The sequence below is a fragment of the Columba livia genome, chromosome 15 (genome assembly GCF_036013475.1).
Source record: "Columba livia isolate bColLiv1 breed racing homer chromosome 15, bColLiv1.pat.W.v2, whole genome shotgun sequence".
In the NCBI taxonomy this organism is placed as follows: Eukaryota; Metazoa; Chordata; class Aves; order Columbiformes; family Columbidae; genus Columba; species Columba livia.
In genome coordinates, this window is record NC_088616.1 from 13470686 (window position 1) to 13493925 (window position 23240).

A 23240-nucleotide genomic window follows, 5' to 3' on the forward strand; every position below is an offset into this window, starting at 1 on the left:
TGGAGGAGGCAGGGGAGCAGAGGATTTGGACACCTTTAGCCCCAATGTGTAAGCAATTACCAATAAGATATAAGCACCGAGGTAACAGTAAGCCCTTTTCGAGGAAACACAACTAGTCAAGCATAAGGGAAAGCAGCGCTCTACAGCTATTCCTGCAACAGATGGCTGCGGTTAAGTAACATGGATGCTGCTGCCATGTGCGATGGACAAGAGGAATATCAGGTCACGCATGAATACACAAATAATCCCCATCACTGGCCCTCTCATAGCAAAGCCTCCAGCCTCTGGAAGCTCATTATACAAGGGAACTATGATAACAGTAACAAGAGAGCAAAAGCATTTGAAATTCTCATCCTTTAATGGTCAATGATAACTTCTGGCTGGTTCTGTGTAATACAATTAAACAATAGACTTAAATGTTTCCAAAAAAAAACAAAAACAAAACAAAATAAAACAAAACAACAAAAAAAAAAAAAGCAGCTCTCACACCCCCTCTTCCTTTAGCTTCCTTTAGCTTCCTTTAGCTTCCTTTCACCAACATTCCGCTGCTGGACTGGACTCCCATGGCCTAACGTACAGCTCTCAAGTCACCACACATCCACATCTTAAGTGTAACGAAGAACTGAAAAACCTTGGTGCACCAGTGATGTGTTATTTTAAAAATAACAGCTCTATTAAACCAAATCCTTCCCAGTCTCCACTGCTTCTCAAAGAGGAAAAAACAAAATGTTACTGTGGGAGTCTTAATACACTTGTCTTTGTGGGTTTCTCTCTTCCCTGCTGAAGTCATACGGCGTAGAGTTCGTAGATCTTCTTTACACAGTACACCAGGGCAGCGAGTGCTATCGTGTTGTGCAGTCTCTTTCTGTGCAGGTCGTCCTTCCTCACCAGCACCACCGGAGTGGAGGAGGTGAGCGTATGCAGGGGCAGCCGGGAAAGTTTATAGGCATCGTACTCAACTTGGTACTTGCAACAGGGATCAAATTGCCAGGAGATACCATAAAGGGTGCAGCACGCCACGCTCAGCACGCCAGCAGGCAGGGAGATGTAGTGAGAATAATCGGCTGGAAGTGCCAGAGGGGTGAAGAGACAAGTGGTGCCCGCTAACACAGCCGTCTTGTGCAGGCAGTTCCCGACAGTGATCCAGCGAGCCGTCTCGTCCCCGATGCGAGTGGGCTCTATCACGATGTATTTGTACTGCGCTTCCAGGGCCTGCTCCAGCTCATACTCAAACTGGTCCTGAGCATTCTCTCCGTTGTAGATTTCATGCACAATGTAACAGTCCGTGGAGGACAAGGTGACCCTGCAAACAGGAAATGTGGAATTAAAACTACGGAGCTTGAAGACAGACTTTTCAGCCACCCAGCTGTGAGAACGGGAGAGAAAAATTCCCAAAATTAGGTCAGCCCCTCAAGGTCAGTCACTGCCTCTGCCCAGCAACAAGCAGCTGTTCAAATCCAGATTCATTTCACATCAGCTAATTATGCCTGTGGTACACGAAGTCATGCCAAAAAGAGGCAACTGTTTTTCCTTACCTTTTTCTAACTTGGAAGAATTAGAACATTTAGAGAAAATAGGATCTCGTTAACAATCCCAAACTGGTTCCTCACACCAGTACCTAAGGGCTTTCTCTAGAGATACTGGAAATGTCACACGTTAGTGACCGCACCGCAGCAATGAACCGTACAGACTTCAGGAGTTTCCACAGAAAATAAGATAACCAGCTCATCCACCAAGAGGGCAAGTTGCACTGGAAGGTTTTTGAGAGAAGAAGCATCTTCAGACAAAGATGTTTGGTTTCTCCCCACAATAACTCTCTGCCACTGATGCAGCTTGCTATTTAGTCCTCCATAGTAAACCCAACCTAGTAAATCCAACAAGGATGGCCAAGAAACACTGCTGAAAGGTAAAAAAGGCAGCGGAGCATTCTGAGACAGAACGATTCGCTCCCTCTGCTGAAACAGGGCACAGCAAAGCAATAAAGGAACGTATTTTGAACGCAGGCAGGCTTTACCAGTGAAGACCAAGAGCTGCTCGCTTTACCTGGGAGCACGCTCGCTACTGACAGGTGATTCTTGAGACTTGTACGTCCCCCGTTTGAGCAGCAGCTTTTTGCTACCTAAACCCACAAAGACTTCCACCTTCCCTCCACCCGCTTCACACACATCGCCTTAGCTGCAGCTACATTAACGTAACAGACTGCTACGAAATACGATAATGACCAATTACCTGCACGGAGGATAAAAAACAAACCATTAGAACAAGGCAAAATCCTTCCTCTTGAGCAGAAGAAATAACTATTTCTGACATACTCATGCTTAACCAGGGCAACACTGAGCACGTGGCCTCTGAAGGATAAAAATATCTAGCAGATTCCTTTAGCAGAAGGAGAACAACTTGCACACATATTTGACCCAAGCACAGTAGACAAAATAACCTCATCCCAGCAGCATTTAGATCCTCCTGATATTGCAAGGCAAGACACGGCTGAAATGGAGAATGAAAATAGCACTTCTTGCTCCATTAGTACAACGGTACTTATGTGCATGCACTGGAAAATAAGGGAGAGAAGAATACACATTCGCAAGCTGCTGCGTTACCAGACATTACCCTTAATGTGCAGCTCCATCCGTGCTGCAAAGGGTATCGCGCAGTGACCATCTGTAATCAAGAATATTGTTACATTTCAAGCTGTTGCCAGGAGTAGCTGCTTTTGTCATCAGCAGCAAACACATCAAACAGCAGGACCCAAGATGCACCAGCCTCTCTCAAAGCACAGTAATAAGCAGTTTCATTAAAAGTCTGGCTGGAATTTATATAAACTATAAGGAAAACTCAAGTTGCAAGCTACTTATTGAGCTCTCCGCAGTGCATTTCCCCCTTGGCCTGTTCATGGGTAGAAAGAAAAATAAAAACCCACGTGAATGCTGTTGCCAGGGGCTTCTTTAAGGCCATCACCTTGTCAGACGTTGCTTGGAAAATTAATATTAACTCCTTAGCACAAGATGTGGAGGGCTCTGACATTCTGTGGTGAGTTGGCAAGTATTTAAAGAAAAATTTTGAAAGATAGCACCTATGTAAGAATTTACACGTAGTTGTATTAGAGGTGTAGTACTCAGTTATCAGCTAACATTAAAGAGTTCTTAACAAAGAACCAGGTAACCAGGTGTTGCACTGCTATGTTAAGGACACCGCTGGTAATAGTTTCTGCCAGGGATTCTTTTCGCTTGATCACAACTGTACCAAGTGCAGCTTCTTCCACATCAAAAATTCCAATTTCATTACAGATTCCATGCTGAGACTTAAGGCAACTCTGTAAACCAACACCAACAGACTACATGAAACTGCTGACTAAGGCATAATGACTTCAGGCAAAAGCTATTGCTGAAAGGCATTTGCAAGCTGGAAGTTGACCCAGACCTAACACAACCCTCCAGATAAAATTAGTATTTCCTACCAGGGAGCATTTTCAGCATTTTGTAACCGCTAGAAACACGCAGCGTGGGTCTGAAAAACAGAGAAGCAGAATCCAAATTCAACTAAGAATTCTGCAGAGGCTTCAGAACAGCGCGATAACCTCATCACCCTGGGATCTCCCTGTCATCAAGGGAAGCAAAGCCATTTCTTCTCTGTCTGTAGAGGAGCCATGGGGAACTGGGCTTCTTACTCCAGGAATTAAGTCAAATAGTATGTCATGCAGAATTTCTCCGGGCTCAGCATCGGGATAGGTGGCACTACCAGCCTCATTTCTCCTTGCTCACATCTTGCTGCTCTTCCTTTGGAATATCCCTTCTTGCCTTTCACATGTGCACAAGCAGAACTACAGCACAAGCAAAAGCCACCTGTCCAAGGGAGCAGGAATCCGGCTCTGGCCAGAGGCAGCGCTGTCCATCTCTTCTGGAATCTTTTGGCTTACCAGGCTCTGGGGCTTTAAAACAATAAAGTCAAGAAAAGCACCATCATCCTAAGCCAAAACAAGCAGATCTTAAAATATGTCCTGTCGAAAAAAATCACTGGGAAATAAGCAGCACAAAGGCTTCATCCCTGTTGGGTCTGGCCCCTTAACTATGCTGTTTCTCTACATCAGTCCTCTAATATTGGAATAAATCTCCATCACAGCGCTCAAGCTGCAAATGGTAAAATGGGCAATCCAAAAAACAAAGGACAAAGAATGAAAAATTAGCTGCTCAAACAATAGGACACATAAAGAATCAGTAATGTAAGCAGAAAGTCTCAATTTCTGTACCAGAGGAAGTGGAGTTTATCACGTTTTATTTCCACTGCCAGCCCCGGGAGGATGGAAAGCTAAAATGTGGTTTGTTTTCATATGATATAGAAAGAGACACAGATGAGACGCGTGAGCTTGAGAAGGTTTTAGACCTCGCTGGCACACAGAGAAGGACCTGACACAGCCTGTCAATTGAACACGGCAGCTGCACACGGACAAATCCAGTCACGGCACTTGGATTTGCTCAAACACTGGAGGCTACGGAGCTTTTGGAGCTTGTCCCCCACCCCCCAGCGATAACAAACAAAAATGCAGAGCTATGCAATCAACTCCACACTGGCATTCACCAGTTACAATGTGTAGCAACATCATTAAAAGAAAAAAATCAATTTTACTGAAAAGAATAGTAAATAACCAGTGTCAGAGAGGATCTAGTTCCAGAAGTCATAAAATGCTGCCACATGTTCAAAAGCCCAGCACACCATTTACTAGCCAGACCAGAACCTAAAAGCAATTGTTAATATTATTCAAGCGAATGATTTTCTAGAACCCATCTCCCCACCTCAAAAAAGAGAGCCAAGTTAAAAAGTTGTACAGCTGTTTTGTTAAGAACAGTTCTGGACCTTATATCCAAATAGTTTATTCTATTGGAGTTTCATGCATTCTATTATTGAGAAATTTTAAATTTCTCATTCCTGGAGCAAACTAGATGGGGACTGTCCCAGTATTCACAACTATTCAGTACAGCAAGATGAAAATCACTTAAAAGATCACTGATGTAAAATTTTGGTATTGCCAAAGTTATAAACAAGGAATCGGTTGTTACCAGAGCTACCACCAGCAGGAGGGGCAGAAGTGTCTGTCTTAGCTATAGGGCACGCTTCAAATTACATTTGGATTATCTTCCTAACATGGGAATATCGGAGCGCGGCGGGAGCGGGGTGCTGCGGGTGCCCGAACAGCAACTCCGGCAGTTTCCCAGTTGCGGCCCCAAAGCAGCTCCACTTCTCTGCCTCCAGCGCAGACACAGCCTCACAGCTGCCTCGCGGAACAAGCAGCCTGTTAAAAATAAATCACAACTGGAGCCTCTTTACAGAGGAAGAAATAAATAACTTCAAAGAGGAGGCACAATGCCACTCAATGCGAAAAGAGCTTCAGTTTTGCCAGGTGCTAACTGGCAAAAAGAGAAACAAATGAACAGCGTCCTGAAAACAAGGCAGGTGACAACAGCCCGGGAGAAACCTCAGCATCCTTCTACCACTGCTCGCAGGGGAGAACGTCTGCGCCTCCCCAGCGTGCTGCCTGCAGCCTAACAGTGTTCCTCCAGCTGCCACAGAGGCTTTTAGTGAGGATTTCAAGTTGTCCAACTATCTCAGTTATCCAAGAAGTTCAGAATCACAATTAGAAACAATCCGCACAAAGCACAAGTACAGTTCTGTGCAAAAAAAAGTTACTTTAAAACCCCTCCCATAACACATAGGTCAAGTTTGATGGGTTTTTTTTAAGAGAAGAATGTTCCTAGACAACAGTATTGCTCAGGGCACCAAACACATTAAGTGTAAATGAAGACCAGTCTGATCAGTAGTTTTAAAAAAATAAGAAAGGAAAGGCTTGCAGTGGTGTCTCAATGCCCATCAGGAGCAGCACACATGCACTAAATCTGGTTTAGCAATGCAGAGGGATTTCACGCAAGCTGCGCAAGTGAACTGCACTAAAAGGACATTACAGATGGCCAAAGCACAGTGTCCGGGGTCATTATTCGCAGCTCAGCCATGCTTGAGTAAGTCAATAAAGTCAAGGAATAACAAATACAAACACTAAACATCTCTTTCCCCACATAAATCCTTCTTGAAATTCAATTTGATTTCAAGACTAAGGAATGAGCTGTGGTCTGGCCTTAATTCTCAGTGGAAATACTCTGCCTCAACGTTATATTCAACAGTGTATTTTCCTACTCAGGAGAGCTCCAGGTAAGTACTAACACATATGAACTTAAACACCTGAAGAATTGTTTCTCTGCTGAACATCCACATGATCTACCAGTCTCAGGCCATTCACCACGGCTGTCAGGCCTACGGCTTCTTAAAGGTTGTCAACGCACGCAGGGGAAGAACGGGAAAAGCGTAGCAATAAAGCAAGACTTTCATCCCAAAGATGTACCTTAAATACAAACAGGAAAGAGAACAGGAGAACATGGGTGAGAACTTCAAGCAGGTTCAACAAGGGAAGGCAACACTAAGGAAAACATCACCAGACCATAACAAACTCCAGAGCAAAAAGAGGTGTCAATTTTAAGTCAACTAATGATTAGCCAGGCTAATGGAAATAGGTCAATCATTGCTGTGAGCAAACAGAGTACCAGAAATCTGAGCAGCGCAGGTAGTGAAAGGAGAGATCTCGGTGAGGGCGCAGAGAAGCCAAGACAAGCAGCGGTGATGACATTAAAGCTGCTCTTTCTGGGGTTTGTTAGAACATCTCCCAGGGGAACAAATGGCATTTTGTCCTCTGCTCTGGCAGTCATCGTGCTGAATTTTATACAAAAACACGAAGTACAATTCAGTGTCTGTTCTGTATAAAAAAGTTGTTTTGGTCTACAGATTAACAATTCCCTTTAGACAGTCTCCATTAATGAGTCTATCCAGAATGAAGAAAACCAAATATTTAGTTGGTTCTCTTCAGTGTTTTGGGTTGTTCTCTTTAACCTTATTATTTCACCACCAGAGCGCCAGCTGGAGTTCACAGCCAATATCCTTTGAAATTCATGTCCTTACATTTCGCCCTATTGAGGAAAGCACGTTTTGACCAACGACAGACTTCCTTGTATCAATAAAGTCATTTATAAAGGGATACAGTCTCCACAGACAGAGCTGCTGGACTTTTTTTAAATGAAAGCTGGTCTAGTCTAATGGCAGACAGTATTTTATTCAGTACTGCATCTCCTCACACCACCTCCCAACACACAGATGCCTTTTAGACTCGCTGGCTGACAACTCCAAAAACGCCTTGAAGGAGCTCGTTTATGCAGAATGTTGGATTAGCATATTCAGTTTAAAGGAATGTATCTTTGGACAAGAATCCTGCCTGCTATAAGAAAACCGTATTCACCGTCTAAAAAGCAGATGTCACCATTTGATGACATCAGGTCTGTCAGAACTGCCTGTTACACAGTGCGAGTCGCCAGCAGCCAAAGAGGTGAGTGGGTGCAATTTAGGATCAGCCACCGATTTGGAGAGGCAGAGGCTGGGTCACGCACATCTCCAGCTCTGCAGCTGCAAGGAAGGAGAAGAACCAGGCTGACATCACCTATTAGAACCATGATCTCCTGTCACGTTCGTACGGGATGACACCGCAAAGAACCACCATCTTTTGACAGGGATGGTGAAACTTTGGTCAATGTCGTTGTATCTGTCCTTGTGCTACTTCTGTGATTTCTTACACTTCGCTACATAGTTTTCATTGCCAAGGGAAAAATAATACATGCTGCAGGTTCATGAAGTAACTCACGTTTATGAATAAGCATTTTTGATCATAAGATCAGGAGTAATCGCTGCTTTAAAAGTCACCTCAAATTACTATTATATTATTGTACAGGTCACAGTTTAAGTTAGAAGGTAACAACTCCCTGTTAAAACTGCATCAATTTTCATCCTGGTAGAACAATTGTCATTGAAGTTATTAAGTGCTCTTTCTACATTTTTTTCCTTCACTTCTGCTGGCAGGACAGGTCTGCTGCACGAAAACTCCCCTGAGCTCCACACCTCATATGTTAGCACTGGGGCAGGCGCCAGCACAGGGTGCAGACAGCTTCACCACTGAGCCGGGTGGCATTCTTAGTTGTTTATAGAACCTACACTGATGCAGTAATTCCATTGGCTCTTTCAGTTCAATTACTTTAAAATTCCCTGAACACAGACAGCATTCCTGCAATTCACATTAGCACCAGAATTTTAAGGGCTGCTTGTGGCTCTCCTTGGCTACGTAGATTCAACACCATCAAAAAGAACGGCGCTGAATTACAGCAAGGGAACAAAATGAGGCAAAAAGCCACAGCAAAAATTAGGAGAGATACTAGAATCTCTAAGTAAGGCAGCAGAACAAAAGAAAAAGCCTCACAATAAAAACGCAGCAGCTTTCAGCAGCTGCTGGTTGCATCAGTCAGCCCTGGGGCAAAACAGGGAAAACGCCAACATAAGGAAATACAGGATTTAACTACACATTTTAAGTAGGTAAAGAACTGTGCATACAGATTTTTAAAGTAGCTCAACAAGATTTTCCTCTGTCTCTTTTTCCTTTTTTTTTTTTAAAGTTACGATTCGCAAACTTCTACAGCTACTGGGCGGGCAGTTCCAGCACGTCCTGGCTGCTCCTCCGGCCTGGCAGAGGCAAAGACAGAGCGTTACCGAGCGCTACCGAGCGCTACCGAGCTCCCTGCGAGCGCCCGGGCCGCAACAGCCGCCCGCCCCGGCTCCGCCGACCGGGGGAGCGCGGCGCCTCCGGGACCGCCCGCAGAAGGGGAGGTCACCCTGGAGGACTCGTCGCTGCCCTGACCGCCTTTAAAAATAGCCGTGGAAGGAGCCTCCCCGGGGCCGGCCCTCCTCCTCCCCTGGGCCCCGAGCGCCGCATCCCCGCGGCGGGAAGCGCTGCGGCCGCCGCCACCCTGCGGGGCCGCGCTGACCTTCCCCGGCCCGGCCCGGCCCCAGCCCCGCGGCCGCCCGCAGCGGGACGCCCGGCGAGCCCCTCCGGCCCGGCCGCACCTCAGCGCTGCCGCCGCCCGCCCTGCCCGGCCACGCTCCCCTCAGCGCGGCTCCCGCCCTTGCCGCGGGGTCGCGGGGAGCCCCGGGCGGCTGCAGCCCATCTCCTCCCCATTCCCTGCTCGCCCGAGGCGCCCCAGCGGCCCCGCAGTCTCCAGCCCGGCCACAACTCACCTCTCCCGGCCGCCACCACTGTTGGTGCTGCCGGGGCCAGCGCGCCTCCTTCCCCACGCCGCCATCTTGGAGACACTCGGCTCGCAAATGTCTCCACCAACGGACCCCGGGCCCGCCGCGCTGCCCGACGGGAAATGTAGTTCGCGGGGTCTGCCGGGACCACTCAGCGGGCGGGAGGCGCTCTCACGCGCGGACTACAAGTCCCACAGTGCACCGCGCCACCGCCCGGCCGCGGGGTCTCCTGGGACGCGTAGTCCCCTGGGCTGGTGCGGGGGTGGTGGGGCCGGACGGGGACCGTGGCGGGAGCCCGGGTGGTGCCCCCGGCACCGGCGGCGGGCAGAGCAGCCCGTGGCCCTTCTCTTGGCCTCTTCCGCCGAGAGGAACGAGCCGGCTATGGGCGGGGCCCCGCGGCGAGTCCCGGCCTGCCCCGCGGCCCCGCCATGAGGGGGGTGCGGCCGGCGGTGCGGCCTGTGCCGCGGGCGGTGGGGCCCGGGCCGGGCAGGAAGGGCCCGCGGGCAGGAGCGGGGACAAGCCGGGTCGGCTCTTGACTTCGGTGCTCCAGAGCCGGAGCGTTGGCCTGTTTTTCTGCTTGAAAAGAAACACGATTTCTGCTCACAGGCGGGGGCCTGGAGAACCGCCTGCCAGCAGCCCCTCCCTGGGAAGGTGTGGGGCTTGTTGGGGTCGGTTTAGCCCCTTCAGGCAACTCTGAAAGAGAAGCAGGGAAGGGGGAGGCTCCGCCACCACTGCTTCTCTGGGGAGGAGCAACAGTTCATAGCCAAACGCTTCATAGGACATGAAATGGAGGTTTCCCAGCTCCCCTGGATCCAGCAGCAGTTGATGCTGAAGGTTTCAGGCGGTGTCCCAGGACCCCCTGCCCTCAGCAGGGTCACCCACAGGGATGAGCGTCAGTGTTTGGATGCTGCATCTTTGGCGTCCTTGTGCCTCACTAGGGCCCTCTCTGGCTCCCAGTTCTGGCTCGTCTCAGCAGATGAACCTTTTTCTCAATAATTTCTTTTCCCCCAACAACCAGCAGCTCCTGGCTCCGCAGCCTCCCCGTTCCCGGAGGCACCGCTGTGCTGTCCCATCGGAGAGCACAACCAGCGCGGCCGGGTGTTTCGGAGGAGCGCAGGGCTGACTTTGCATCTCCCCTTCCTAGAAAACACCTCTTTTTGACATGTTATTTCCAAATGATGTAATGTAACCCATGAGAACAAGCCCACGGCTGCCTCCACATCACCAGGCTGTGCTCCCAGACTGCAAGACCCCAACCCACCTCTGCTTTCTTAGCTGTATTTTGGGGTTCAGATGTTTCACTGGAGGCAAAAGGTGCATTTGCACAAAGAGGCGTTTGGGAAGCGCGCCCAGCCTGGCAGAGCAGCGGCTTTGCTGGGACGGGCCGGCGCATCGGCCCGTCTGGAACGTGGAATGTAAACAGAGCATGTTACCAGCAACAGCCCGGCTTGGTGCTGCCACCCAAACCTGCCGCTGTCTCTGGGGAGCAGCAAAACCCACGCTCCTGCCAGCTCTGATTGCAGCCCAGGGAACACTTGTGACATTGGATCAAATCGTAACTGTAAATAAGCTTTGCCCCTTCTGCCCACCATTTACCCCAGCCCTGGCATTTTTAGCTACTGAAACTCCGGCTAGCTCATACCTGGCTTTCAGAAGCGATGTAAACTCGCTTGGGCTGTGCTCCCAGGGCTGAGGAGCGCTGGCACCAGGAGGGAAGCACCTGGTGTCCTTCTGAGTCACCTGGACAGCAGGAAACAACTCCACCAGCTGGCTATTTAAACGTTGTCAGGACTTAATGTTTGCAAACATCGACCGATGAACAGAAGCACTGAGCACCAGCTCATTAGAAGCTGCACTTGCAGGATAACTCCTGAAGACTGTTTGGCCTGAAATCTCGAGGCAGGACTGGTGAGCGTGAGCACGGATGGATCAGCTGGCAAAGGAGAGGAACCGGTTGTGATCCTGCTCACCCCAAGCTCTGCGCAGTCATCGCGGTGTCAGCCAGCCCTACGACCTGAAACAACATTCACCAGCTTCAGCCCCTGCATCCCAGTTCGTTTGCAGTGGGAACACTGGGATCTGGTGCTCCCTGATGGGAGATGGGTGCTGCAGGGAGCTGGCAGCACCCAGCACAGGTGGCAAAAAGACAAGAGAAGCTGCCCACAGGTCACAAGGAGCTGTGGCCAGCACCAGGACTGGGACCAGGATCCCTTTCTCCTGAACCCAGCGAGGGTCTCACAGACCCTCCATCACCCTCACTGCCTGGATGGCGTCCGTCTCACACAAGATCCTTTTCCTCACAAAGGAGAGAAGCAGCATTTTCTAATTTTTTTGGAGGGGAACATTAGACAGCAGGAGAGTAGCTGCCCAGTGCACCCATGTGCGGATCTGCCTTCTCTCTCACCTCTGTGACACCAACAGATGCACGGCAGTCACTGCCTAAGAGCTTTGGGGTTAGATTTGTTAGAGGATGTTTTTTTTCCAGGACGAGAAAAAGATTGCTTGCCTTTATCTAGAAAACTAATATACAGCAAAAATCATACCCTGGACATGGACTGAGAACAGAGATGCTTGGCAGGACCTGTGAAACGGTCTTTGCCGAAGTGACCTGGCCTGGTGGTGACAGAGCTGAGGGTGCCCGAGGTCCCCTGGTCCTGCAGTCACCTCCTCCTGCCTCCTACCCAGCACAGCGAACCGCTGCGGGTCAGTTAAACCACGCTTTTTATTGTATTGTATTCCATGCAATATGTTCATGTTTTATAGTATGACAGAGGGAGTGAGTAAAGATAAATGTTAGACATAAACAAAAGCAGAAAGGTCTTTTGTAACAGGTCCTGAGAAGGAAAGGCACATCGTAACCACCGAATTCAACAGAACAGAAACCTCGGACAGAGGAAGACAATGCTGGAAAGTGGATGAGGGAGGGGGTGTTTCAAGTTGGGTGATGTGGAAGCAGGTTTGACAGCAATCTGCATTTCCCCACCCACCAAGGTCTGTAGTTCAAATGGGTTTGGGGAGCCTCAGTATTCAACCAAACCACTTCCACACTGCCATTGCTGGAGAGAGTCCAGGATCCCCAATTTCTCCAGGCTTAAGTCAGCACCAAGGGGCAGCGCAGGACTCCAAGCTCCTTCCTGCAGAGACGAGCTGGGCAAAGGCAGCTGGTGGAGAGGCAGGAGGGATGGCTGCCCAGTGCCAAGGGACCCCAAACCACCTCCTGCCACACACAGGAGCACCGCAGACCACGGCATCCTGGTGACCTGTGGATATTGCTATTCACCAGCATCAGAGACCGCGGGGAAGGGATAGCTGAAGTGAAACGGTTGGCACACGTCTCCGTCAAGTCAGACACTGGAGGGATTGTAGCACCTCAAAGGGAAGCAGCAGCAAAACCGTGTGTTGTGCCTGATTTAAGGCAGCAATTGCCACTTGGAATCCAGCACCAGGAAGCACAAGGGTCTTGCCAGAGCAGCATGAAGGGCTCCAGGGCCAAGGTTGGACGCTGGGACCCTGCCCGTGCAGTGACCACAGCGTGGCCCTCAGCAAGCTGCTCTCTCACAGCAGACACAACGGGGATACTTCTGGGAACTGCCACGCAGTGGAAATAAGCACAAAACCAGGGCAGAGGCTTGCATATCTTGGCTTGCAAGAGAGGAGACGATTCAGCTTCACTTTGGGATCAAGAACAGGGATGGTTCTGTCATCACTTGGCTAAACAGAGCCAGCTCCTCGCTCCAGATGTTGAAGTCTGTTTTGCATGCTAAAGAGCAAACATTTACAAGCCCAGATTTCTTCTTGAGTCTTTTTTCTATAGTTTGTTACCTGCAACCTTTTCCCACTCCCTCTAAACCATCCTGAAGGTCACAGCCAGGCTTAACTAGGCAGCAAGAGGGCAGACACATAAACATCAGCCCTGCTGCTGCCTCTTCCTGAGCAGCACAAACCAGAGCTCACTCTGTACCTGGGCAGGGATGGAGTTTGGGAGGTTTTATTCAAGGCTGTGGGCAGAGGGCTGTGTTATGTTGGTGATGGGCAGCCCACAAGCACAGGCAAGCAGCAGGACTTTGCCTCAAGCCAGGAGGAACAGCTCAGGGCCTCCACAGCTGAGATCAGGCACAGGGTCTCCATCTCCAAACAACCCAAGCAGGGGTAAAAGTTGTAGGAGCTTTTGCCTTTGCTGCAATGGACTTTGCACTGGGTGCTGGGAGAGAGCTGAGCTGCCCCTTGGCTGGGGCTTCACTCGGTCCGTGGCACAGATTGTAAACTTTAGTCCCTGCTGAGAGATAAGCTAGGTCTGGATTTAGCCTCCAGGTGAAAGGCTCTTTATCTCATTCTGCCTGGCTGCAGCCCCCAGCAGCTGCCCAGGGCAGAACCATGTCTCCCACTGTAGCCCAGCCCTGGGACATGGCAAAATCCCAAAAACTCAGGGGGGAAGATGCTCTGGGGTCTAGCTCAGGCCTTGGAAAACCTGTGCTCAGGCTTTGGAAAACCTGTGCAAGGCAGGACATGCAGCAAGCTGGAGCCAGGCAGCGCCCTGCTGTCACGGTATCACCTCTACATCTGACTGTGGCAACACTGAGCTGTGCTACGGGGTCATCACCCACAGAGGTAACGGCACAAGGTGAGGGGGTTCTCCCTGCTGCTGGTGGGGACCCCACGATGCTGCCAGTGCCCGGGGTTCGGAGCTGCGAGGAGGCCAGCAAGCCGATGGGTGATGCCCCCAGCCAGGGCTTCTTTCCAGAGGCCGTACAGAGAAGCCATCAGCATCCAGGCAGAGGCAGACGGCTCCAGCACCAAACCCTGGAGACGGGCCAGGACCAGGAGGCCTTATCCTCATTGCTCTCAGGATGTGATGACGGCTCAAGCCTTGTGATCTGTGGCACAGACAGGTGAAGAGCTGGAGTCGAGGGAGATGGGGGGAGCCTTCCTCTTCGGCTGCAGGAAAGCACCCTGGTGCCTGCAAAAGCATTGGGATGTCCCCTTATCACTTAGGCCAGGGCTGACCATCGCGGCTGGTGCTCTTCTCCTGAGCAGGCTCTGTCCACAGCAGCGTGGACAACTCCAACAGCAGGGAGCAGAAGCAGGAACGAGGGCCCACAACCCTGCGGCGATGCCACACCAGGAATCTGTGCAGAAGGCTGAGCAGGAACTGCCATCTCCAGGGAATAGCATTTGCTACTCTGCCATCTTTCTTCCCCGGCACATTCGTGCTGCATCTGCTCTGCCACAGCCTCAGGGCCGAATCCTGCTCCTCACATGGCTCCTGTCTCAAGGCTCCAAAGTGTCACCACGCCGGTGTCGCCACAGCTGGTGCAGCAAAGCCTCCAAGGCATCACCATGGCCCACATCTTCTCACCTGTGCCCCATGTGGGCTTGGGCAAGGCCACGGGGCTGGGGCTCCTCCAGCACCTCCTTCTGTCCCATGAGGCTTAATCCACAGCATCTTACCCACCTGCCAGGAGGAAAGGAGAGCTGGTACCCCCTGTCCACGCCTAACCAATGTTCCCCAGCAAGTTCACAGCTGGCAATGCAGAGAGGAGAGGATGAGGCACAGAGCAAGTCATCTCCTGGTCTTGTGATAGAGTTTGGTGGAAAAATCATCCTCTTCCACAACCCGGCTTGAGAAGAGCACTGGGGGGCACCACGTGTGCCCGGAACCAGCCTGGCCCAGGGGCCGCAGCCAAGCTCACACGTGCGCAGAGAGGAGGAGGTTGTGCCCACACTCATGCACCACATGGATGCGCGTAAAGAAAAAAAATGGGAACTGTGAGTGTGGGATGGGGGGTTTCCTGAGACTGCAGAGAAGCAAAGGCCGCGTTGAACAGTCAGGGACAGGCGCTGGTGTCGGAGCTGTCCTGCCTTAAGGCTGCAAATGTTCCAGGTACTGCGGCAGTGGGTTCTCCTTGACGTATTTCTGAATGTACCAGCACGTCAGGTGAGCTTTCAGGTCCTCCTCCACCACGAAGTCCAGGGCTGCCTGCAACCAGCCAGAGAGGACAGATGGGTTACAGCCCGCACTCCAAGCCTACGCTCTCCTCTGAAACCTCCCGGGGGTCTGAACTCCTGCACCCAGTGCACAGCTGAGGGAAGTAGGTTATCACAGAATCATAAATTTGGTTGGAAGAGACCCATAAGATCGAGTCCAACCATTAACCCACCCCTAGCACTGACCCATGTCCCTGAGAACCTCATCTCCACGTCTGTCCAACCCCTCCAGGGATGGTGACTCCACCACTGCCCTGGGCAGCCTGTTCCAATGCCCGACAGCCCTTTGGGGAAGAAATTGTTCCCCAGATCCAACCTCAACCTCCCCTTGTCCTCATGTACCACCTGCATGAGGCAGGTCGGGGGAGAAGGAAGCGGGGAGAGCACAGCCATCCTGCCACAGCATCGCCATGCATGCAATGATATGACAGAGCCTGACTTTGGCCAGGGTCTCTGGCCATGGCCGGGATGGTGACAGGGGAAGGGGTGGCTGGGGCTGTACCTTTGCGAGGTGCTTGGCGATTCCTCTCCCGCGATAGGCGTCCGGCACTTCTGTGTGCTGCAAGTCCACGATCCGCTTCCCCACATATTCATAAAGCAGAACCGCCTTGTCATGGCAACCTGGGGGATGTAAGAGAGGGATGAGGCTCAGGATGTCCCCAGGGAGCAGGGGACAGGCAGCTTTGGGACAGCTGTGCCAGCCCTGCACAGCTCCTGGTGCCTGTGGGAACAGCTGTGGTGCTGGGTGGTCTCATGTAGGAAAGTCTCAGAGATTTTTCTTCCAGTGACATTTAGAATCATAGAATCACTTTGGCTGGAAAAGACCCTCAAGATTGAGTCCAACCATTAACCTACCCCTGGCACTGCCCCATGTCCCTGAGAACCTCATCTCTCTCTGTTCAACCCCTCCAGGGATGGTGACTCCAGCACTGCCCTGGGCAGCCTGTTCCAATGCCCAACAGCCCTTTGGGGAAGAAATTGTTCCCCACATCCAACCTCAACCTCCCCTGGCGCAACTTGAGGCCGTTTCCTCTGCTCCTGGCGCTTGTTCCTGGGGAGCAGAGCCCGACCCCCCCTGGCTCCAAGCTCCTTTCAGGCAGTTCAGAGATCAGAAGGTCTCCCCTCAGCTCCTGTTCTCCAGCTGAACCCCCAGGTCCCTCAGCCGCTCCATCACACTTGTGCTCCAGCCCCTCGCCAGCTCCGTTCCCTTCTCTCAACTCGCTCCAGCGACACCTCCTCAAGGTCTTTCTTGTCCTGAGGGACTGAAAACTGACACCAGGATTTGACACCCCTGTTGGTCCCCCTGAGGAATGAGCAGGATCTGCTTGGCTTTTCCAAGCCCCTGGACCTTGTCTACCCAGCCCTGGATCAAGGGCCAATGTGCCTACATGACGCCTTTAAGGGTAGTAAAGCACCTGGGAGGGGTGGGATGTGCTGATGTGGGAGTGAGCAAAAAAAAGGAGGGGGAAGAACATGACAAAGCTGACCCAGGTAACACCCAATTCCTTTCTCTCTACAGCACTGAGGTTTTTGCTCTGGCATATAAAACAGGACAAGACTTCTTGGCCTGATGTTGCAGCATTTGGACAGACACATTTTGGGGAAGATGCCAGAAGAGATGAATCCCACAAGCACACAGGAAAGCGCAGACGGGCGTGCAGGGGGGTTCTGCCCACACATTTACATGCAGACACACACACAGGCTTCCTGTTGCAACACCCTGACCTTTCTCACAGCCGTTCAGCTACAGGAAAAAAAGAAGTTTCAGCACACGTGTCAATCTGAGAAGAGCTAATAGCATCCCTCATCTGCAGAACCTGAGCTTCTGTTTCCAATACAAAAGCAAACATTTCACTTCTAGCAGGCTTTTGTATTTGAAAGTGAGTTTCAGAAATGCCAGCTTCCAATCAGAGAGACAAGCCTGATTAAAATAATGGAAACCTTTCCATTCCCTCCAGTGTTTATCGGAGGGTGAAGGGCCGCAAGGTTCACCTACATGTACTATGTGTCTACCTGAGCCCAGTGTGCTGGAGGTGGGGAAAGGCCCTGAAACAAGCCATGATCCCAAAGGATTTCAATTCTGTGAAACAGCATCCTGCCAGGATTCTCCGATTCCCAGAGGCTCTGGGAAAAGGAGGGTGAAACAGGTTGTAACCCCAAACCAGGACTGTTCCTGGGCTCTCCATGAGCAGCTCCAGGCACAACCCTCCATTTCTCACCAAAAGGCCTCACTGGGGCCAGAGGGACCAGACAAGGGAGCAGAAACAGTTCACTGCGAGATGAAGCCAAAATTTCTGCTACGTGGTACCTTAGCACGGGGGGCTGCTCCCAGGAAAGGGAACATTGCAAAGCTGGGGGAGTGGGAAGCAGTGTTGACCCCATGCAGGAACAGCCCAGCCTCAGCTTGCTGCCATTTGCCCCCAAAGAGAGGGAACACAAACAGAAATGACACCAAAACATGGCATAAGAGGGATGCTGCAAGCTGCCCTCCCATCCATCTTGTCTCCTTAGACTTCAGGACAGGGATTTTATCAGCCTGCACAGATTGATATCGGCAAAACAGGACCCATGAGCCTGATCATGATGTTTGACTTGCAGACGCTCCCCAGCACAGCACCTCAGTGTCGAGGCCACTGCAAGCGAGAGAGTCTGAGCCGATGCAAATCAGCCCAAAGAGAAAGAGGAGCGAGAAGAGGCCACGCAATGAAAATGGCAGCAGTGGCAGCGCAGCTGGTCCCCAGCCCTCCCTCCCTCGAACTGCAGGGTGCACAGGGAAGGAGAAGCTTTTCTGGGAGGTGGGCACTGGACCAGGTCCAAACTTGCTTTCCACAGAGGGTTTTTACTGGGAACAGTGGCACAGAGCTCCCACCCCAGCAGGGCGGGTGGTTTGGGCTCAGCCGCACCACTAGACATGAGTCCCCAAGCCAGGTGGCTCGTGGGCCTTGGTGACAAATCCTGAGCCTGTCCCCAGCCCTGAGCTGAGGAAGGGACACAGCAGGCACCCAGGAGGACACAGGCACCCCACTCCAGCCCATCCTTCGCTGGTCTCCTCTCCTGGGGCATCCACGGTACCTGCCTGGCAAGGGGATCCCGCAGCACAGCAGGACCTGTCCCCCAGCATGAGGACATCCCCCTGTCCCTCTGTGCTGACCCCAGCCCACAAATGCACCGCTGCGTGCCCGGACAGAAGCAGGGCAGGGGCACGGTGAGATCTGGCTGCCTGCGGGACGATTTCTACACTCAGTTGCCGGCCTCTGGAGGCAGCCCCTGAGACACAGGGCTCATATTAACCCATCATAAATCTAGTTGAGCTTCTTTCTACCCCCTTCTCTGAGGGATAACAAAGCTCTGTGAGGTCTGGTTATAATCAGCTTTACTTTCAGCTTCTCAGTGCTTCTGGATCTGGGATGCAAGGAAAAAGGGAATGTGTTAAAGCAAAGCAGCTGTTTCTATCACAGTTTTAGGAGCCACATGCAGCAATCAGGGGTGAGAGGGGAGCAATGAGCAAAGAAGGGAAAGATGAGGCAACCCAGAAAACACCAAATGTAATTCATCTTCCTTGGGTACAGGGAGGGAGTCCTGACATGAAGTTTTATGGGGGCACAGAGGCAATCGTGGGATGGTGCTGAAAACAAACACCTTCGCAACAAGCTCACAGCTTTCACAGTGTCTGTGGCCTCTTGCTACAGGGATTTCCATAAAAATATCACCATGGAAGGTTTTCAACCCAACATGACATTACCATAAACGGCAAAACCATCAGCCCAGAGATCAGCAAAGCCTGGCTCTTTGGTCCACGAGCCCAACACAGCTGTGTTTTCCCAGAACAACACCCACACTTGACAACCAGCTGAAATTAGGACCCTGACACTGGAGACAAGGTGACCTCGGTGCCCACCAGCAAGCTGCACCTTCACCCCATGAGCTGCTGTTCATCTCTAGTGCAGTAACATGGGACAAAAGTGCTCTGACAGAGATGCGGGACACACTGACACTAAAATCTGTACCTGACCCATTTCTTGTCATTCCCCTGCGTGCGGCAGAGAAAACCTGCCAGCACATCCAGCACCACTGATGCTCATCGTGCCAGGAGCGGTGAAGGGAGCGGCCCAGGAAATAAACACCCCGCCACGCATTCCCACAGACCGGTTATCTCCTGAGCACCGTCCAGGGCTGGGCTGTTATCAGCAAATGCCTAGCAAGAAGAAGGAGAGACGATCACCCGCCCCGCAGGGATGTTAGTCAGCCCAGCAGCAGGACTCTGCTTCCCTGTTTCCCTGAACTCCCAATAAAAAACAACACCTCCATCACTGGGATCCACCTAGAACCTTGGAGAAGACCGTGGTGGGCCCCTCCTGAACCAGGAGGTTTTATACCGATTCGCACCCAAATCCCACCATGGGTTCTACAGTTGATTCTTCCACTCTCTAAGTTTATCCTCTGCCGACCCAACTCACGCCCCTCGGCCACTGAACGCTATTGGGCCCACAGCGTGGCTGGCAGAGGTTTTATTCGGCAAACCACGATAAAAAGATTACATTTCCCTAATAACTGTTGGTCCTTAGCTCTCCCCTCTATTTTGCACAAGTACAAACTTTGCCGACAGCGACAACGCTGTTACAGCTCTCGCGATGGCAGCGGGGACCCGTCACCTGGGACCTCGTTTGATCTCTCCCTGTTTGAAATAAGCAGTTGGTGAAATTGTCCTCTCCGCACTCAGCACGCACGTCTCCTCCTTCCTCGCTCCACCGCTGCCGAGCCTGCGGCCGGCACTTTGTAATTAGTGGTTGGAATTAAAAAAACATAAAAAAGTGGGGGGAGAAGAGTCTAAAATAAAATCCAGAGCGTTCCTGTTGTTTTATTGAGAATGCCTCCTGCAGTCTGTGTCATTTTTTAACTACCAATTTTATATTTTATTTTTAAAAGGCAACTACCCTGCAATTTCCGTAGGATGGCAAGGCAGCCTGTTTTCCCCAGAGTGGTTCTCAGCGCAACAAACAAACAGGGAAGAGGCTTTGGGATGGTGGACTATTTGGGATTAACCATTAAGAGGACGACTGGAAAAGAACTGATGTGCCATAGACAAATTTTAGTGGCACTTACTATTTTCGTCCACTCCACCCGATCTGTGACAGAGCTGTTGGGGGGGCCAGATCCCACAGATGCCGATGGCAATTTGGCTCTGTGCTGGGGGTCCTACTGACCCAGGTGCTCAGCACCAGGGCCCCCACCGGCCCCTCGGGGCCCTGAGGGGTTTCCCTGCAGGAATCCCAAACACAAAGAGCCACAGAACAGCTCAAACACCAAGCCATATCCCCAATGCCAACCTGGCACAGTCACGTCACCCAAAGGCACCTGCTCCTGGGGAGACTGAGACAGACCCTCCAAAACCTGCCTGGTCACCATGGAGCTCCACACCCCACAACCAAGACCCCCCCAGACCTCCTAGGACGAGGTTTTAGGGGGGGTAGGAAGGATGTGGGACATCAGCGGGAACCAGGGGTGCTGGGGAAGGTACAAGGGGAGTCAGAAGAGTATTGGGGTGACAAAGCAGAGGGGGAAACACACATGGTTGCGGGGGGGGACACGGGATGGGAAGGGGAAATGGGGGACTGTAGGTACTGGGGGTCCCAAGGAGGCAGAACCGAGGGCAGTTCGGAGCAGGGAAGGTACCGGCAATCCCCCCCCACCCCCGTCTCTTACCGTTCAGCCGCACGGTGAACTGCCGCCGCTTCCGATCGTGCTCCACCTGGATGGGGCAGCCCTGTTCCAGGAGGCCGAGCGGCGCCGAGTGCGCCATGGCCGGGCCGGGCTGGGCCGGGCCGTCCGGCGACGCGGAGCCCCCGCAGCAGCGGCGGCAGCGACGGGTCCCGCCCCGGAACCCCGAGGGCGGCGCGGGGGGAGCGGCCGGGCCGGGGCGGCGGGAGCCCGGGGGCTGCACCGGCGCGCGGCCGCAGGAAACCAGCTGTGCGCCACGTGCCCGCGCACCAGCCAATGGCCGCGCCGCCGTTTTGTTTTGGTACCGCCGCCCGGCTCTTAAAGGGACCGCGCACCACCGAGAACACCGGAGCGCACCGGCGAGTGTCGGGCGCGGGCTCTGCTGATCTGTATTGGTGCTTCAGTGGTGCACTGGTTTATTGGTCTTGTACTGGTCCTGCACTGGTTTACTGCTCTTGTACAGGTCCTGTACTGGGTACTCTGGTTTACTTGTACTACGTTAGCATGGCAACACTGCCCCACTGTGCTATCTGCTCTACAGGGGTTACCGTACTGGGAACCCTGCCCGTGTACTGGGTTCTCTGCACTGGTGTACTGGAGCTGCGTTGTTGCTGGCCTGGTGCACCGGCCCTGCCCCGGTGTACTGGTCTGGCACTGGGTACTCTGTACTGGCTTACTGGTACTGCACTGGGGCCCAGCACGGGGGCACTGGTGCTGCCCTGCTGTGCCATCTGCTCTACAGCAGTTATTGTACTGGATACCCTGCTCAGTACTGGGTTCTCTGCACTGATGTACTGGTCCTGCACCGGTGTACGGGGGCTGCACTGTTGCTGCGCTGGTGCACTGGTCCTGTACTGGTGCAGCACTGTTGCTTCCCTGCTGTACTGGTGCTGACGCAGCACACAGGACTGGTGCACTGGTGCAGCGTCAGTGCCCTGCGCTGACACTGCGGGGTGCAGTGGGAGCCCCAGGTCCCGGCCCCATGTGGTGCTCCGTCCCCCCAGGGACAGGCCCTTTGCGGGGCAGGGGCTCTGGCGGTGCCCTGCTGCAGGGCCAGGTCACATCCTGTCACCCTGCAGCACACAAAGCCCCAGAAAGCACCAGGAGGCTGGGCAGAGTGGCCACGCTGCTGCACAAACTTCAAGGTGCTCGTCCCAGAGGTTCCAAAAGCAAAGGAAACCTTGTGCGCCAGCTGTCACGGGACACCACAGATGCCCGGGGGGACACCACAGATGCCCGGGGGGACACAAGTGCCATAATTGGTGTTTGTGGGATGGTTGCACTAAGTGCACCCTCAAATGCAGAAGTAACCTGAACTTCCACATGCTGCATCGTGTACATCAATAAACTCAACAAACTTGGTGCGTGCACCATGTGCAAAGCTGAGGGACGAAATCGGGGAGGTTGTCTCCATGTGGAGCGGTACCACCAACACCTGGATATATTTGAACTGAAAGCTCTTGAAGGCAGGAGCTGAGCCTGTGCAAGGCGTCTGCACGCCGGCTGCACACCGGGGCAGGCTGGTGGCTGCCTGTGCAACAGGAAAAGCAGCAACCCCTAGAATTAATCTGGAACTCCTAATAGCTCACCAGCAGCTACTCTGCACCTAAATACCGTCTCATGTAGCTTGGCCTTTGTTTACTCATTCCTTTGGCTCCTGCTCCCCGAGTGAAGAGTCCACCAGCTGATTAAATCATCAGGCCACTCGGTTTGTTGTGTTTGTGTTACTCCATCGGCTGGTGCCGGTGCTGGTGTCGTGCCCCTCGGGGTCATGTTCTCTTGTTCCCATTGCGGATGAGCGGCTGCAGGACCCACCAGCCCGCAGACACGGGTGTCTGCTAGGAAGAAAGCTTCGTTACCCTTTCCCTTCTCCATGAAAGGCTAAAAAATGTTGGTGGTGAGATGTTGTCCTTCTCATCCTTTCCCTGGCAGCCTTCACTCTGTGCTTGCACACTGTATGGTGGTGTGGGAAAACAAAGGCAGAAAAACGTCCAGAGCAAGGGAACGCAGGGGAAGACAAAAATGACGCAAACAGCCAAGTACAGCTGGGATTTTGCAGGGAGGAAGGAGACCAGTGGCACAAGCCTGTGGGCAGGGGGGAGCCTGGGGCAAATGGAGATGGGCTGAATCCTGCACCCCCTTGGAGCTGCGAGGTCGAGCAGGTGCCCCCCAGCGCCCAGCGGTGCTCGGGGGAAAGCCAGTCACTTTGCTGGGAAGCCTGAGGAGAGAAGGGAAAGGAGAAGCAGGTTTTGCACAGACAAAGGGGGGCTCCCCACTGGCTTTCTTGGTGCTTCCCCCCATCCTGATCACTGTACTGGGGGCATCGGGGATGCCCCATCCTGCTGTGGGTGGGCTTCCAACCCAGGCACGGC

General features: G+C 52.5%; 2 protein-coding genes across 2 annotated transcripts; both read right to left on the bottom strand.

Moving 5' to 3' along the window:
• Positions 1–339: 339 nt before the first annotated feature.
• On the bottom strand, positions 340–9317 carry TMEM11 (transmembrane protein 11). Its single transcript, XM_065031387.1, has 2 exons — positions 9154–9317; positions 340–1303 (listed from the first exon to the last, which is right to left on the bottom strand). The coding sequence occupies exons 1-2, from the start codon at positions 9216–9218 to the stop codon at positions 787–789; spliced, it is 582 nt and encodes a 193-aa protein (XP_064887459.1). The 5' UTR covers positions 9219–9317; the 3' UTR covers positions 340–786.
• A 2552-nt stretch (positions 9318–11869) lies between these two features.
• Positions 11870–21114, bottom strand: NATD1 (N-acetyltransferase domain containing 1). The gene is made up of 3 exons (XM_065031392.1): positions 20854–21114; positions 15653–15771; positions 11870–15142 (listed from the first exon to the last, which is right to left on the bottom strand). Exons 1-3 carry the CDS (start codon positions 20948–20950, stop codon positions 15026–15028), a joined length of 333 nt encoding a protein of 110 aa, XP_064887464.1. The 5' UTR covers positions 20951–21114; the 3' UTR covers positions 11870–15025.
• Positions 21115–23240: the final 2126 nt, after the last annotated feature.

Coding starts and splice junctions, on each gene's coding strand:
- TMEM11 (XM_065031387.1), bottom strand. CDS start 9,218: ATGGCGGCGTGGGGAAGGAGGCGCGCTGGCCCCGGCAGCACCAACAGT. Junction 1,304..9,153: donor AGTGGTGGCGGCCGGGAGAG/GTGAGTTGTGGC, acceptor TCCTGTTTGCAG/GGTCACCTTGTCCTCCACGG.
- NATD1 (XM_065031392.1), bottom strand. CDS start 20,950: ATGGCGCACTCGGCGCCGCTCGGCCTCCTGGAACAGGGCTGCCCCATC. Junction 15,772..20,853: donor GTTCACCGTGCGGCTGAACG/GTAAGAGACGGG, acceptor TACATCCCCCAG/GTTGCCATGACAAGGCGGTT. Junction 15,143..15,652: donor TCGCCAAGCACCTCGCAAAG/GTACAGCCCCAG, acceptor GGCTGGTTGCAG/GCAGCCCTGGACTTCGTGGT.